Source organism: Podarcis filfolensis (genome assembly GCF_964270895.1).
Source record: "Podarcis filfolensis genome assembly, chromosome: 7".
Taxonomy (NCBI): domain Eukaryota; kingdom Metazoa; phylum Chordata; class Lepidosauria; order Squamata; family Lacertidae; genus Podarcis; species Podarcis filfolensis.
Genome location: NC_139603.1, coordinates 53,473,766 through 53,487,367, shown reverse-complemented (window position 1 = coordinate 53,487,367; position 13,602 = coordinate 53,473,766). Strand labels below are relative to the sequence as shown.

Here is a 13,602-nt window from a genome sequence, read left to right as displayed (position 1 = left end):
CCAGGTGCATTTTTTAAGGGGGCACAACTAGGTGCCCCCACAACAGGTTTCCTCATTGAGAGAAGCCGTGCCTGGGCCCGCCCTTTGGGGCTAGGGCAGCGGTAGCACTGGCTCCTTCTCCCTAGGGCTGCCCCGGGCCATCTGAATAGAAGAGGGAGGGCGCAGCCATCAGCTGGCCACAGCTCCACTCCTGGGTCAGGCCCGGGAGAAACTGGCAGTGTTGCCGCCCCTCTCCAACACTAGAGGGAACTGCAGAGGCAGCTTCCTCAGATGGTGGCCCCCAGAGCCGGCTGCAGCTCCACCCCAAAGTCAAGCCTGACCTAGGGGCAGAAGTGTTGGAGAGGTGGCGGCAGCACCCCTCTCCAACGCTGGGACCTGGTGCACAAAGGGAGCTGTGGAGGCAGCTTCCTCGCATGACAGCCCAATGCTACAAGGCAACCACAGTGCAGAAGCAGCGGGCTCTGGTGGGTGAGTGCACTGCCTGGTGGCACACCCCACCCACCTCCGGTGCATGTGTGTCTGCCCCAGGTGGTGATCGCAGACGCTGCACCCCTGTATGCAGGGGACATTGCCACCAAAGGCAGCACAGAAGAGTTCATCTCCCTACATATATAATACCATCTATCATCCTCTGAATGTTTGAATCAGTCCAGCATTTGCAGGAAAAAAACATTCCTTCCTGTAAATACTTATGAAATGTGCATTTATCACCCTCTGTGGAGGATGTTTCTTGAAAACCCTACTTTAAAAATGACTTCAGAATACACTGTGGAAAACATGGTTTTGTAAGAGCTTTAAAAAACAAACCACACACACACTCCAATATCCAAAGTTTGAGTAAAGCAATAAGTCCATTGATGGGTCTGCTCAGAGCATGACTTCATTGAAAGTACCGTATTTTTCCATCTATAAGACGCCCCCATGTATAAGACATTTGGGGGGGGACTCCGATTTAAGAAAATGGGGGGGAGATCTATGTATAAGATGCCCCCAAATTGTGGACATTTTTTGGGGGGGGGACCTAGTCTTATACACGGAAAAATACGGTATCTAATATTTCATTTAGACCCAATATATTTTGTGTAAATGCTGTTGGGGGAAATGGATTTTCTTGATTTTCATTTCAATCAGGGTTTTGGCCTGGTTTCGGAACAGAAATTGCTTTCGTCACCCTACGTGATGACCTCTGTTGGGAGAGAGAGAGGTAAATATGTGCCTGTTAATTCTCTTCAGCCTCTCAGACCTCTTTTGATATCATCAACCATGGTATCCTTCTGGAGTGGCTGTCTAAGTTAGGGGTGGGTGGCACCACTTTGTGGTGGTTCCAGTCCTATTTGGAGGTTTTTTTTCCCCCAGAGGGTGATGCTTGGGGAGTGCTCTTCAGCCCTGTGGAGCCTTCAATGTGGGGTTCCTCGGGGTTCAATTTTATCCCCTGTGCTGTTTAACATCTACAAGAAACTGCTGTCTGGGGTTAACTGGAGTTTTGGAGTACGCAGTCAGAAATATGCTGATGACACACAACTCCTTTACATCTACAGGTGAGGCAGTGGATGTCCCTCTGAGCTTTGCCTCACCCAACCTTCTCCCTGCAACTATTGGCTACTGTTGTACACTCTTCCTTTGTGATTTCTGCTTTCTTTCATTTCTTATATAGTCCCTTCTTCCAACACAGCTCATCTGTAAGCTTTTTATGCGGTTTATTTTGGTGCCTCCCACTTTTCTTTCTTGTTGGAATTGCCAGCCTTTGTGCCTTCAATAGTTAACCTTTAAGAAACTCCCATCCATCTTGGACTCCTATCTCTTTGAGTGATTTTGACCATTGGACTTCATCTAGTAGTTCTGTTAGCTTTTTGAAATGAGCCTCCTTAAAAGTCCAGAGTGTATGTTCAACTACACTCAGATTTCCCTTGCTTGTGTATCACTTCCTCCCAAGGTTCTCTGTACTTTCACTTCATTGATCAGTTCCTCCCTGTTGGTGAGGACAAGGCCCAAAAGATATGACCCTCTTTTTGCATCTTTCACCTTCTGGGAAATGAAATCATCAGCGGAGCAATTTAGAAACAATGCAAGACTTTCAATTACAACTATGAATTAAAAGCTATTCCCCAGAAGCATTTTGACTTTTATTTTGTCAGGGAAAATTCCTTATATTTTCTGCAACACAGCTATTTTGCTGCAATTGATGACGTTAGCTTCAGCACCCTAGACATACTTGGAGAGGCTGTCACTTTGGTGCTCTGTCTCTTTCCTGGGATGTCAGTTTACATGGCAGGTACTTTTGTCAAGGCATTGTCACTGTCTCCCTTTGTTAGTTGCAAGACCAGAATATAATAGCCAGTTCGAGAATATGTAGATATAGAGCCATGTTTTACTAGGTAATATTGAAGTCAGCACCTTGGTGTAGCTGATCCAAATAAATATATGAGAACGCTTCTTACAGTTGCCGATTAGCTACTGAGCCATGTTCAAGCTCTAAACAACTTAGGACCAGGAAACCTAGCAGGCCAACATACCTGGCTGATCACTAAGATCTTCAGAGGAGGCTTTGCTGACTATACTATGATCAGTGGAATGTCACCTTGTGATATCTAGAAAGCAGGCCTTCTCAGTTGGTAACCCACATGCAATCCAGGAAGTGGAAACAATAGCTACTTTTAAGCACATGTCATGTCCCTAGATAATAGATTTCTGTATATATATATATATATATATATATATATATACACACTCTTTCATTGCTATATTTTGTTATATTTAGTTTTAATATTTTATGCAAACTCTTTAGGGATCACTGTATTATAAACAAAATAAATAAATAAATAAATAAATAAATAAAATGTTCAAATATGTTAGAGAACAATGTCACTCCTCTGCATTAGAGAGGAAACAGGTTTACTCCAGCCCTTGGAAGGACTGAAGGAACGCAAAACACAATCACTCAAAGACATCAGCTGGAGGTGAAGTATAGCCAGCCACTAAGAAATAAAGCATCTTTTTACATCCATCCAAACTAGGGATGGGAAGGCAGTAGCCCTGCAGATATTGCTGGACTCTGGCTCCCATCAGCCCCCCCCCCCCAAGCCCCTTGGCTCAGCCAGTGGCAATCATCACAGTGAAATCATACTACCATAGTGAAATTGGTAATTGTGTTATGTAATAACACTTCCTTCTGTCTTCTTAACCACCTGCCAACTACTTCACTGAGTGACTCAGGGAGGGAATCTTTCCAGCCCCCACCATTCATGTTTGTTTTTTTAAAAAAGAAATCATTTCTTCCCAAATAAATTTTTGATGCATACTATGGAAGCCGTAATAGTTCTGCTATAAACAGATATGAATATTATGTGAATAGTCTGATATGTGACAAACAGATCTGAGCTTTTTGTTACATAAGACTGTTAGATAACTGTTGAGCACAACTAGAAGATGCTTTCTGAAAATCACATCCCTTTAAATAGGAATATATGTGTGGGGGGGGGGGGAAGAGTAGGTTTGTGAAGGATAGCTGGGGACAGCTCTACAATACCTGTATTTTTCAACTGCTCAGAGGCAGACGCAAGGCTTGCCAGTAAAGTGTGGCTGAGAAGACAGCCTGCTGGTGGACAAGATAGGCATCTTCCTCTCTGTGTACAGAAGGCAGATAGGAAAAAGGGGAGCAGGGGGACAGAGTGGAGGTCTTGTGAGAGAAAAAAATGAATTCACACGACCCATGTGTGTGGGGTAAATAACAAAAGAATTGGCTGGGCACATAATATAATAATAATATAATATTTTATTATTTATACCCCGCCCATCTGGCTGGGTTTCCCCAGCCAATCTGGGCGGCTCCCAACCAAAAATTAAAACACAATACAGCATTAAACATTAAAAACTTCCCTAAACAGGGAATGGATTCAAAATGTGGGGCTAAACTCATTCAACAGCAAGAGAGAGCCGTCAGTAGCAGAGTTAAACTCAGAAAAGTTAAGCAGCAGTATAATGTGGAAATATAGACCTTTTTATCCCATTTAGTTCACTTGCAAAGTGCTCTTCTCTTTTCTGCCCCTCTTGTAGAAGTCATAAAGTAAGTTTAAAACACTTTACTTACAAAAAGTTCCAAAAGTCAGATTCATGCATTTATCCAAGCAGCAGCAAACACAGAGAACACAGGCAGAATATTAATGAGTAGGAAATACAGAAAGATAGCTTTAAACAAGCAGGCAAGCAAGCAAGAGGGGAGGCGTGAAGCTTCAGGCTACACCTAACCAATGCCTTGTGGCTGGGAAGCTGACTGGAATGAGGCTGGAGGAATCTGGGGGGTCTAGTGGGCTATGCCTGAAGAAAGGATTGCTCTTGAGTCCCTGAAGTGGAGATGCACTGACACAGAGCTTATTTGTCTCAGCCTCCAGAGAGGTAGAACAGTCCTGCAAGGGAAAAGCAAGAGGGCTCCCCAGCTCCTTCTGCATGCTAGTAGGAAGGAAGGTAGAGGTAAAGCCGCCCAACAAGGAGCTGTTGGACTACCTTTACTGGATACCCAAAAGTTACTGAGTGAAAATTCTGGCTGACTATTGGAGGGGACTGTCTAAAACCCTAATCCGGGAGGCAGTCTTCATGCCCTGGGGGATCTATCTTTGTTGGGGTGTGAAGTGTGCTGTAACATTTAATCCCTAATAAAAACCATGAACAGAATATCCTAGTGATTTGTGGCCATTTGTGCAAAAGAAGAGGAACGAGGGAATGGACACGGGGGCCTTTGATTTAGCCTTGTCCCTGGAAGCCCAACAAGGTTATATAAAGAAGTTTTTTCTTCCAGTATAATATACAAATGCATAGTTAGGATTTACCTCACGACAATGCCACATTTCCCCATCTGTGTCTTCTACTTCCAAGCGAACTTTGCATATCATATTAGACTTCTTATCCAGCTCCAGTGTTGCCTGATAAGCCTCAGCCCTCTGAAATGATCCTTTGGGAATAAAGACTGAAGAAGATGCCCCTCTGTCATCACAAACCGTAAGAGTCAACTTAGGGTTCATAGCATTGCTTGAAATGCCTCTAGTTGTAACAGTGACATCCCAAGTACCTAGAAAAGCAAATCAGTAGGAAATAACAAATTGACTGTAGTGTTGCAGAAATCTGAATTTGCTCCACAATTTTGAACTTTCGTTAGCCACAGAGTGCATGAAATAAGCCAACAGTTAAACCCTTGATATTTCAATACTAGCAATAGTGCCGTGATTGTTAATCATTTATATACTATTCTGAATTTGTACATTGTTTTACAATTTTAACAGTGTTTCTGCTCATATGATATGAATGGGATCAAAAACTGCTGAGAGATCAAGCAAGAAGGACAGAGTAATACTCTGCATGTTCCAGGGCTCATCCGGTCTTATGCTTGTCCCGTGCCTAGAAAGGATGGGTCTGAGCAGTTTCCCCATTGTCCCACACTTTCCAGGCATGGGTCCAAGTGGTTTTGCCCCTGTCACACCACTTTCCTCTGGAGAACTAATTCTTTAGCAATAAATCAGAGCAAGCATCAATCTGAAGAAAACCCAATTGATATTTGCTCCTATTCAGTGCTAAATATTGCATTTCCCCAGGGAAAAATGGTGGGGCAAGAGCAAGTAGGGATGAGCCACTGCTCTCAATGCACTTCATTCATCATCATCATCATTTATTATTTCTATCCCACCCATCTGGCTGGGTTTCCCCAGCCACATTAGGACAACCAAGGTTGATTCAGTGGTAAAACTGCTCCTAAACCCAAACTGAAATGGATCCAGATAGTCTGTAACATCCAGGAACTGCTGCTACTGCCTCACCAACACTCTCTCCACCCCCTTGACCAAGAAAGGGGTTTGTGGGCATGTTTCAGTTCATCACATTTTAAAACAACATTCCTAAATGGGGTTTACCTTTACTTTTTACCCTAAATGGGGTGTAGGTGAGGTAGAAAATACTGCTAGAACAGATTAGATATATCAGAAATAGCTTCAGATACAAGAGCCTTTGGTCTGTCATTCATCATGCCTGAAGAAGTCTCCTATTTGTTTTTCTCTCCTCACCACCTTCTGTTGCATCTAATCCCCAAATCTAATTTTAAATCATTTCTTATACTTCTTAGTCTCTGTATCTCTCTCTCTCTCTCTCTCTCTCTCTCTCTCTCTCTCTCTCTCTGTGTGTACACACATATTCACACACACACACTAACTGTATTATCCCGCTTTGCAAAATGCCATGAGGATACATGAATGATGTCACTTAGAATAAAGGTATATTATATTTGAATAGCATTTTTTTTGTTTCAACAGACCCATCCCTGAAAGACAAAATAAAATCTATCAAAACAGAATCTTTAATATATTTTTATAATTTTGCATCTCACCATGAAAATTTTCAGCCAGCTTCTCTTTCCTAACTTTTCCAAGAAGTTGCACCTCTCGTTTCACTTTTCCATCACCAACTCCACTGTCCAACCATTGCTGGCACAGGAATACATACTGGTCACTATTCTTCTCTGATTCTTGTATCATTATTCGGTCAAGGTACCAACCCGCTCCATAACCAGATCTATTGTGTTCCACAACCACTTTGCTCAACATTCCTAGATCTATTGCTTGGACACTGAAGGTATTCAACTATTGGGGAAAGGAAATAAAGCAGGGCCAACATCCACTTAATAAAAACATATTAAACATCGCTCAGTTCAACTACTCTGTTAGAAAAGAGAATCATTTTCCTGTTCAGTTGTTCTTTTTACTGGTACTTAAACGCAAAACTGGTTCAATAGCTTTTAGATACCTTATTCATATGCAGAGGTCTTCTTGTTCAGAGACTAGTAGAACTCTGTCCTGCCTAAAATGCTTTTGGGAACTTGAGATTGAGATACATTTATTAACTAAATGATTCCTATAGTAATATTTTCCAGCAGCATTCAAAGTATGCAGCTGTTGCTGTTAACTTTACAGGTAGACCACAGTGGCTGAACAGTATGTGCAGCATAAACCCAGCAAATCCATAGCTGTTTCAGGATTTAAACTCATTGGCCAGCTCCCTGTCTCTGGTATTTTGATCTAAATTGATGACTTTCAATCTGTGTTGTTTGGAACCATGGAATTCCTGCAAAGGTTCCTGAATTAAAGTATTAGTAATAGAAGTTCAATTTCCACCGCACAGCTTGTCATACAATACAGAGCTGCAGGGGAGTTCTGGGTGTACTCAAGGATATACACTCAGTTCACATGGGCCATTAGGACTCTTCAGTATCCCATATGGACCCTACAACACCCCCTCCCCGATTCTTCTGCAAAGGTTCTTTGGCAGGAATCTTGAAATGAGAAGGATTCCATGGACACAGAAAGCTTGAAAATGACTGGTTCATACTAATACCATGCATGGTTTTCTCCATCTACTCAGCAGCAACTCTGTGAATGACAGCACAGTGCAATACAACAAATCAACCAATTTGTGTGTGTGTGCTTAAGTTTTACTCCTTATGGTGTTTCAAATTCTAAGTATAGATGGCAATGCTAACAATGGCCAATTAGACTGACCACAGAAAGCTATCAGTCTTCTGTGCATGAGAGTTTGATAAAGACAAGGAAATGGTGTGGGTTTTTTAGTGCAAATGAACACTTCTAATACTATTCTAGCTTCCTGTAAACAACAGTGCAGTAGCAGCTGCAGAGATGCATGTTGGGATGAATAAATTATATTAGAGGGAATGAATGTGTGCCCATTTGAGAGAGAATATGAGCGGGTGGGTGGAAGTATGGGCACATGTGGGTAGCAAGACGACCAGATGGATGGAAGAAGCAGCAGCAGCAGCTATAATTTTACTTGTTGACAACTTCTATACAATGAGACAAAGAAGAATGAAATAAAACATGAATAAATTAAAATAAAATGGAAATGCTTTATGGTTTTAAAAATCAGATTCTTACACATATCTTTTGGTCCAGGTATATTCTACAAATACTCCCAGGAAATGTAGCCTGGAGAATATAATTTCAACTAGAAAAATAGAATTTCTGACATTTTTACCTTCACATATTTATACTCTTCCAAAAAACAGTTACCATGACAAAGTACAGCTCTTAATGGGAAGTATAAAAAGCCCCAAATAGTCAATAGTCAAGAAGAATGTATTGTAAATAACTTCTGGAACATTGCACCACTTTTGATTTTGTTATTTGAAATGGCAAATCTTGTTATGGTGGCACACTATATGCAGAGTTGTACATAATAGGCTATACCAGCAATATTCATCTTTCTTTCCTGTTAGTACTTTTCAGTTTGAAATCTATCATTAATCCCTTTCAATAGGACAATAAATCAAAGTCCTCCGGAAACAGTGGTCAAAATCACCCCATTGTTATCAATGAATTTGCCTTATGATGCATTAAATTACACAGCTCTCACTGTTAGCCAGAATGTATTTTTGTCCTATGTTATTTCTCCCTTTGTGTAAAGACACATACACTTCATTGGAAATGTAATTGATGAAAAGCAAAACCATTTTATTAAATTGGCTCGCCTGATTTAGATTCTGCTTTAGTTAGGCAAAATGACAATTTCCTACTCATTTAACCCATTAAACCAATGAGAGCATTTAACTAGAAAGATAATTACTTAAGCAATATAAACCAGCTTCATTCACTGTGATTTGATTTAATTGAATTGCTTCATCTTCTTCTATCATACAGTTGTGACAGCTACAAGCAGCAAATTCAATTTAGGCTTATTAATGTGGCTGAATCAGATTCCCAATTTTTGGAAGGGATCTCGTGAGTCATGTAGCTCAACCCCTGCAGCAGCAGGATTCACTACACTGACAGATACTTATCAACTCTCTTCTTTTAAATCTCTAGGAAGGGAAATTCAACAATTTTCCTGTGCAAGTTGTTCAATTGCCCGGCTGTTTTAGTGGTTACAAAGGGCCAAACTAGCCAAGGTGTTGCAGTTCTGTTATCAGATATTCCATCTCTTCGCATTTCTTTTAAAAGCAGCAGTGAGATATCTGCATCGGATTTGGACCCTGGATTTCTGTTCAGAATTATATGCAAATATCTAATATCATAGGCACAATTCACCAAGTACTGCTGCTGTTCAACCTCAATTTATTTCAGCAGGTCTTGCATTAAGCTCCCAGACAAACCCCATTAAATGAATGGAGGTTGAACTACAGCAGTGCCAGTTTACATTTTATATGCATGGTATTTATTTCTATTCACATTCCTTAAGAGAAGTGATTTGTATAGGAAAGAGTCAATAGAAATTAGAATTATGGCATCCTGTGCTTATAGTTCCAGGAATATTCCCTTAAGGCTGTAGCTGTAAAGCTTGAGAGGCTCTCCTTTCTCTGTCATTAAACACAGTTGCTTCAGCAGGGTATTGATGCACATCACAGTCGTCTGCAAATTGTATTTAGAATCCTTTAAATATATAAGGTTATCTTAATATCCTCAGAGTCCTTGGGAGCTATGATATGGGAATTCCTGGAGTTGCAAGAGATTTTCCAGTTGGCATGCAGCTACCCTGTGGAATAGCAGCTGAAGAAGCCAGATCCGTCTTCATGGAAAGCAAAGGAGATGCAGATCTGAATGGGGAAATAACTCGGGTCTGGATCTGGACTTGGTCATGTTTAGAACAGACTCACTGAAAGAGCCCCAATGGCTCCATCTAGCCATGTCTAGGTCTGGACCCAGCCCCCTCAGCTTTGCAACTTCATGACTCCTCCAAACCCCCATAAACTTGTACAAACATTCCCAGAGCTCCTTTATCCACCTCTTTTTTATTTTTTTATTCCAGCCCTTTGGTTATTGAATGATAGAAGGTGGCTATTTCTGACAGCGTCAGCACTGCTAATTTGCCAGCATTTAAGAGTTGTTTTGCATGTGTGTTTTGGATGTGGCAGCTCCTTTTTCTTCGACTTTCACAAGCAATATAGAGAGGGAACACCTCTTAAGTGTCTTTTCTGCATTTTTCATGATTGCACATAGCAATGCCAGTGAAAGCAGAGCTTGAGGTAGCTGTGTTGTGAACGCTCTGATTGAAGTTTACAAAGCCCCTCAAAATAACAGCTAGACAAATTCTAAGCCTACCTGACCCTTTGCAAAGTATGCACATGACTCTGAACACCTAAGTCTTCTTTTGTAAGAGTCCCCGTTCTCTCCGAATATTGTAATGAAGACATCTGCTTCTGTTTCTGATGCAGGTAACGTTCCTGTGTGGACACTGATTGAGTAAGTAACCGCTGTGGGAAAAGATAAATGATAGAAAATGTAACAAAGAAACCTATGAGAAGCATAAAATTAATATGTGTGTAAGAAATAAAACCAATAGTCCTATATCCTTCCTCTTTCATAAACAAACCACACAGGACCTGCTTTATGAACTTAAGTTATGAGAAAAATCACTTATCCAAAAACAATAAATTAGTACCCAAACCTTGCTATACACACCACCAATTTATATATAAGAACAGAGTATTTTACTTCATTGTTTGCTTTTTGATGGTTGGCTGAGAAATGGAGGGAAGGAGTAAAGGGGAGCAATCAGACAAACCAGAGAGCATTTTTTTCTGGGTTTTTGGGGGAGTGGCTTTTGGGGGTCAAACTTCCATGGTCATGAACACAACCGCTTCTGGCACAACAGAACACCATGACGGAAACCAGAGTGCACAGAAACACCGTTTACTTTCCAGCCGCAGCGGTACCTATTTATCTACTCACACTGGTATGCTTCCAAACTGCTAGGTTGGCAGGAGCTGAGACATAGCAATGGGAGCTCACCCCATCGTGCAGATTCCAACCGCCGACCTTACAATCGGCTACTTCATCTATTTTTAGTAGACAAGCAATTATGCTTTAGGGCAGCCCTCTACAGGTCGACTCAGAAGTAAGTCCCACTAAGCTCCATGGGACTTACCCTCAAGTAAATTTGTATCGAAGTGCATATTTAATGAAAACAAACAGGTGTACAAAAGAGTATTTATGGCATTTGCTTCTATTTCATCTTGGTACTTATCTTCCTTAATTCCTGATTTACTGTATCTCCCCAATAACATCCCTGCTCTCAGTATAATTTCTTGCAATACACCACACATGTGCACACTTCCAAAACCCATAATACATGGCTACTAAAAAGTAGTTCCACTTTTTAGCCCAGTGTTACAAGTTTATAGCATTCTGCTTATTATTCAAATATGAACATCAGATCTATACTGTCATTCCTGACTAGAACTTTTGTCACCGAACGATGTCAATATGACTTAAAAGTGCAATTAAATGAAGCTTGATTCATTTCTTGCAGAAGCCAAGAGAAACAAATCCCCTTTTTTTCATATTAATTGCAGGACCTAACTCCAGTTAGCATCTATTCATTGCTGCTGATGTTTCTGTAGAAAAAAGAGTAAAGTTAACAGGGCTAAAGCCCTGCTGTTTGTTCCAGATCAGCTGCTTTCCCTTTGAGCCTGCCAGTTAGATAATTGCTGCCACTACCAATTAAAGTGCTATGAGGAAGTAGCTCAACTCTTCACATCGATCTGCATTAATATTATTCACTACAGACAGAAATCATCATCTAATATGATGCCTGGATGACAACACATAGTTTTGTATACGTCTGCATAGTAATGCATACGTCTTTAGGCAGCATGACAGAACAATTTTTAGAGCAGTAGCTGCATGAACTCTGCATAGCACTGTGCAACTAAATTTGCTAATTTATCAGAGTTTGAGTTGGGATGTGAAGGAAATCACTTTTAGTGGGACCCAACAGAACCCTTCATTTCAGATGCAATCCTGCAAGACTTAGAGGTGCTTAAAGTGAGATGGACGGAACATAATTACTTAAATAAAAGTCCTACTTAATTTAATGTAACTTAAACATGCCTTTCTCCAAGTTTTTAAACCCACCTAAACCAGATTGCCTGGACTTAAATATTTTATTAAATTTGTATACTGCCCTTCATCCACAGATCTCAGGGTTGTTCACAGCCAGATCCTCAACTGGGAGAAGCCAACATGGTATTCTCCATACATTCCAAGTCCTTATTCAGTTCTTAGCAGTGCAGGCAGAACGTTATCTGCATTGGGAGTGCTGGTGGGGGTTTTAATCCCCCCCGCCCCGCATCCTGTCTTGCACGCCCAACACAGACAAGATAGTTGCATATTAGCACACTAATTGCAGCTTTGAACTGCTGAACTGGAGTGCTGGGAAATCAAATGGGAAAGGGGTGTGTGTGTGTGTGTGAGAGAGAGAGAGAGAGAGAGAGAGAGAGAAGGAAAGAAGGAAAGAAGGAAAGAAGGAAAGAAAGAAAGAAAGAAAGAAAGAAAGAAAGAAAGAAAGAAAGAAATAGTTGAATGTCTATGTGTGTGTTGAACAAGTGTGTTAATGGCATTGCCCATGACTGACCATCCCTTCTGGCACACAGCCAAATGTTCACCCACCACCTTAGGGGCAGGAAGGCTGTTCACCTGCTCTAGAATAATGTATAGCCCTTCCTACCATGTTTTTCACAGAGGTAATTTCTGGAAGAGAGCATTTAGTTTTGCTTGTTCTGTGGTTGGGAAACATACCCTTAAGTGGTGCTTTATCTGGTCTGACTGCTGCTAGCTCTGTCACAGTCTCAGACCCATCTTCTTCAAAAAGCCATTGGTTTAAAGGGTGAAAGCCCAGTTCTTCTTTAGTGTCCAAGTCTTTCATCCGGAGCTGCAGCCAAGAGGACATGGAGGACCACAGATTAGAACAAGCCAATTCCTACAAATGCCTCAGGATGCAGTTTCATGACTCCTATACAGTAAGAGCACGATTTTGATTTTTATTCACAAAAGGAGGCAAATTTGTTCCAGCAGCTCCACAGGCTTTCACTGCAAAAGCTGAGAACCAGATTTTGTATGGAGCCTCAATCTCATTTCCTGGGCTTAGATTTTCCTTAGAAGGAATTCAGTTCTTCTTCCTTAGAGCTGTAGTTACTACAGCTAGTACTGTGATGCTAGTACTGCCATGAACTTGAAAATTGGACTTGTCTCATTAAGTAGATTGTCATGGATGCTCTCTATTCAATGCTGGTTCCATTGCCTTGCCAATGTCTCTGTTGTAGCAGATATTGCTAGATTCTTTTGTGTCTACATGAAAAAAATGAATCAATGAGGGGTGGGGTTATGTTGTTGGTCTCTTTTTTATCTGCTATCTTTGGATCTATGTGTGGTTATACAATAAAAGATATGGATACGCAGGAGTCACATTCATCATTAATGGGCCATTTATACCACCAGTTCCCTGTGCCTGACTTGGTCTGCTTCTAACAGATATATGCAATCCAGCAGTGGGCTGAATGGTCTGCATGTGCTGTAGAAGGAAGTATGGGGCAGATGGGGCTCATCAACCTGGGAAGGTAGCCCATCTAGGAGAAGGAAAACTTTGATCCTTGTATGCCTCCTCCTGGCAAGTCCTGCAGCCAAGCTGGTGCCAAACGTATTACTCTGCTTTACTTTGGACCACATCAGCAAGGCCAAAAGGGGGTCTTGTCATTGGGGCAGCCCAGGACCTCCATACACACTTTCCAGGCTTGCAGTTTGACTTCACCCCTGGAGATGCACACCTTTGTCTCTCAAG

The 13,602-nt window shown here is 41.3% G+C and overlaps 1 protein-coding gene across 6 annotated transcripts in view; it reads right to left on the bottom strand.

Annotated features, from left to right (window-relative positions):
* Window positions 1–13,602, bottom strand: part of LOC310766553 (lipoxygenase homology domain-containing protein 1-like) — a 179,568-nt gene that overhangs the window by 24,409 nt on the left and 141,557 nt on the right. For all 6 annotated transcript variants that reach the window (XR_014550246.1, XM_083622817.1, XM_083622819.1 and 3 more), the window contains 4 exons: window positions 12,564–12,696; window positions 10,086–10,237; window positions 6,368–6,620; window positions 4,824–5,062 (listed from right to left, as the gene is read on the bottom strand). Coding sequence is in view for 5 of the 6 variants with exons in the window: in XM_083622817.1 (XP_083478943.1) it covers window positions 4,824–5,062; window positions 6,368–6,620; window positions 10,086–10,237; window positions 12,564–12,696 (777 nt within the window). In the remaining variant the exon portion in view is untranslated. The remainder of the gene's footprint in view (window positions 1–4,823; window positions 5,063–6,367; window positions 6,621–10,085; window positions 10,238–12,563; window positions 12,697–13,602) is intronic.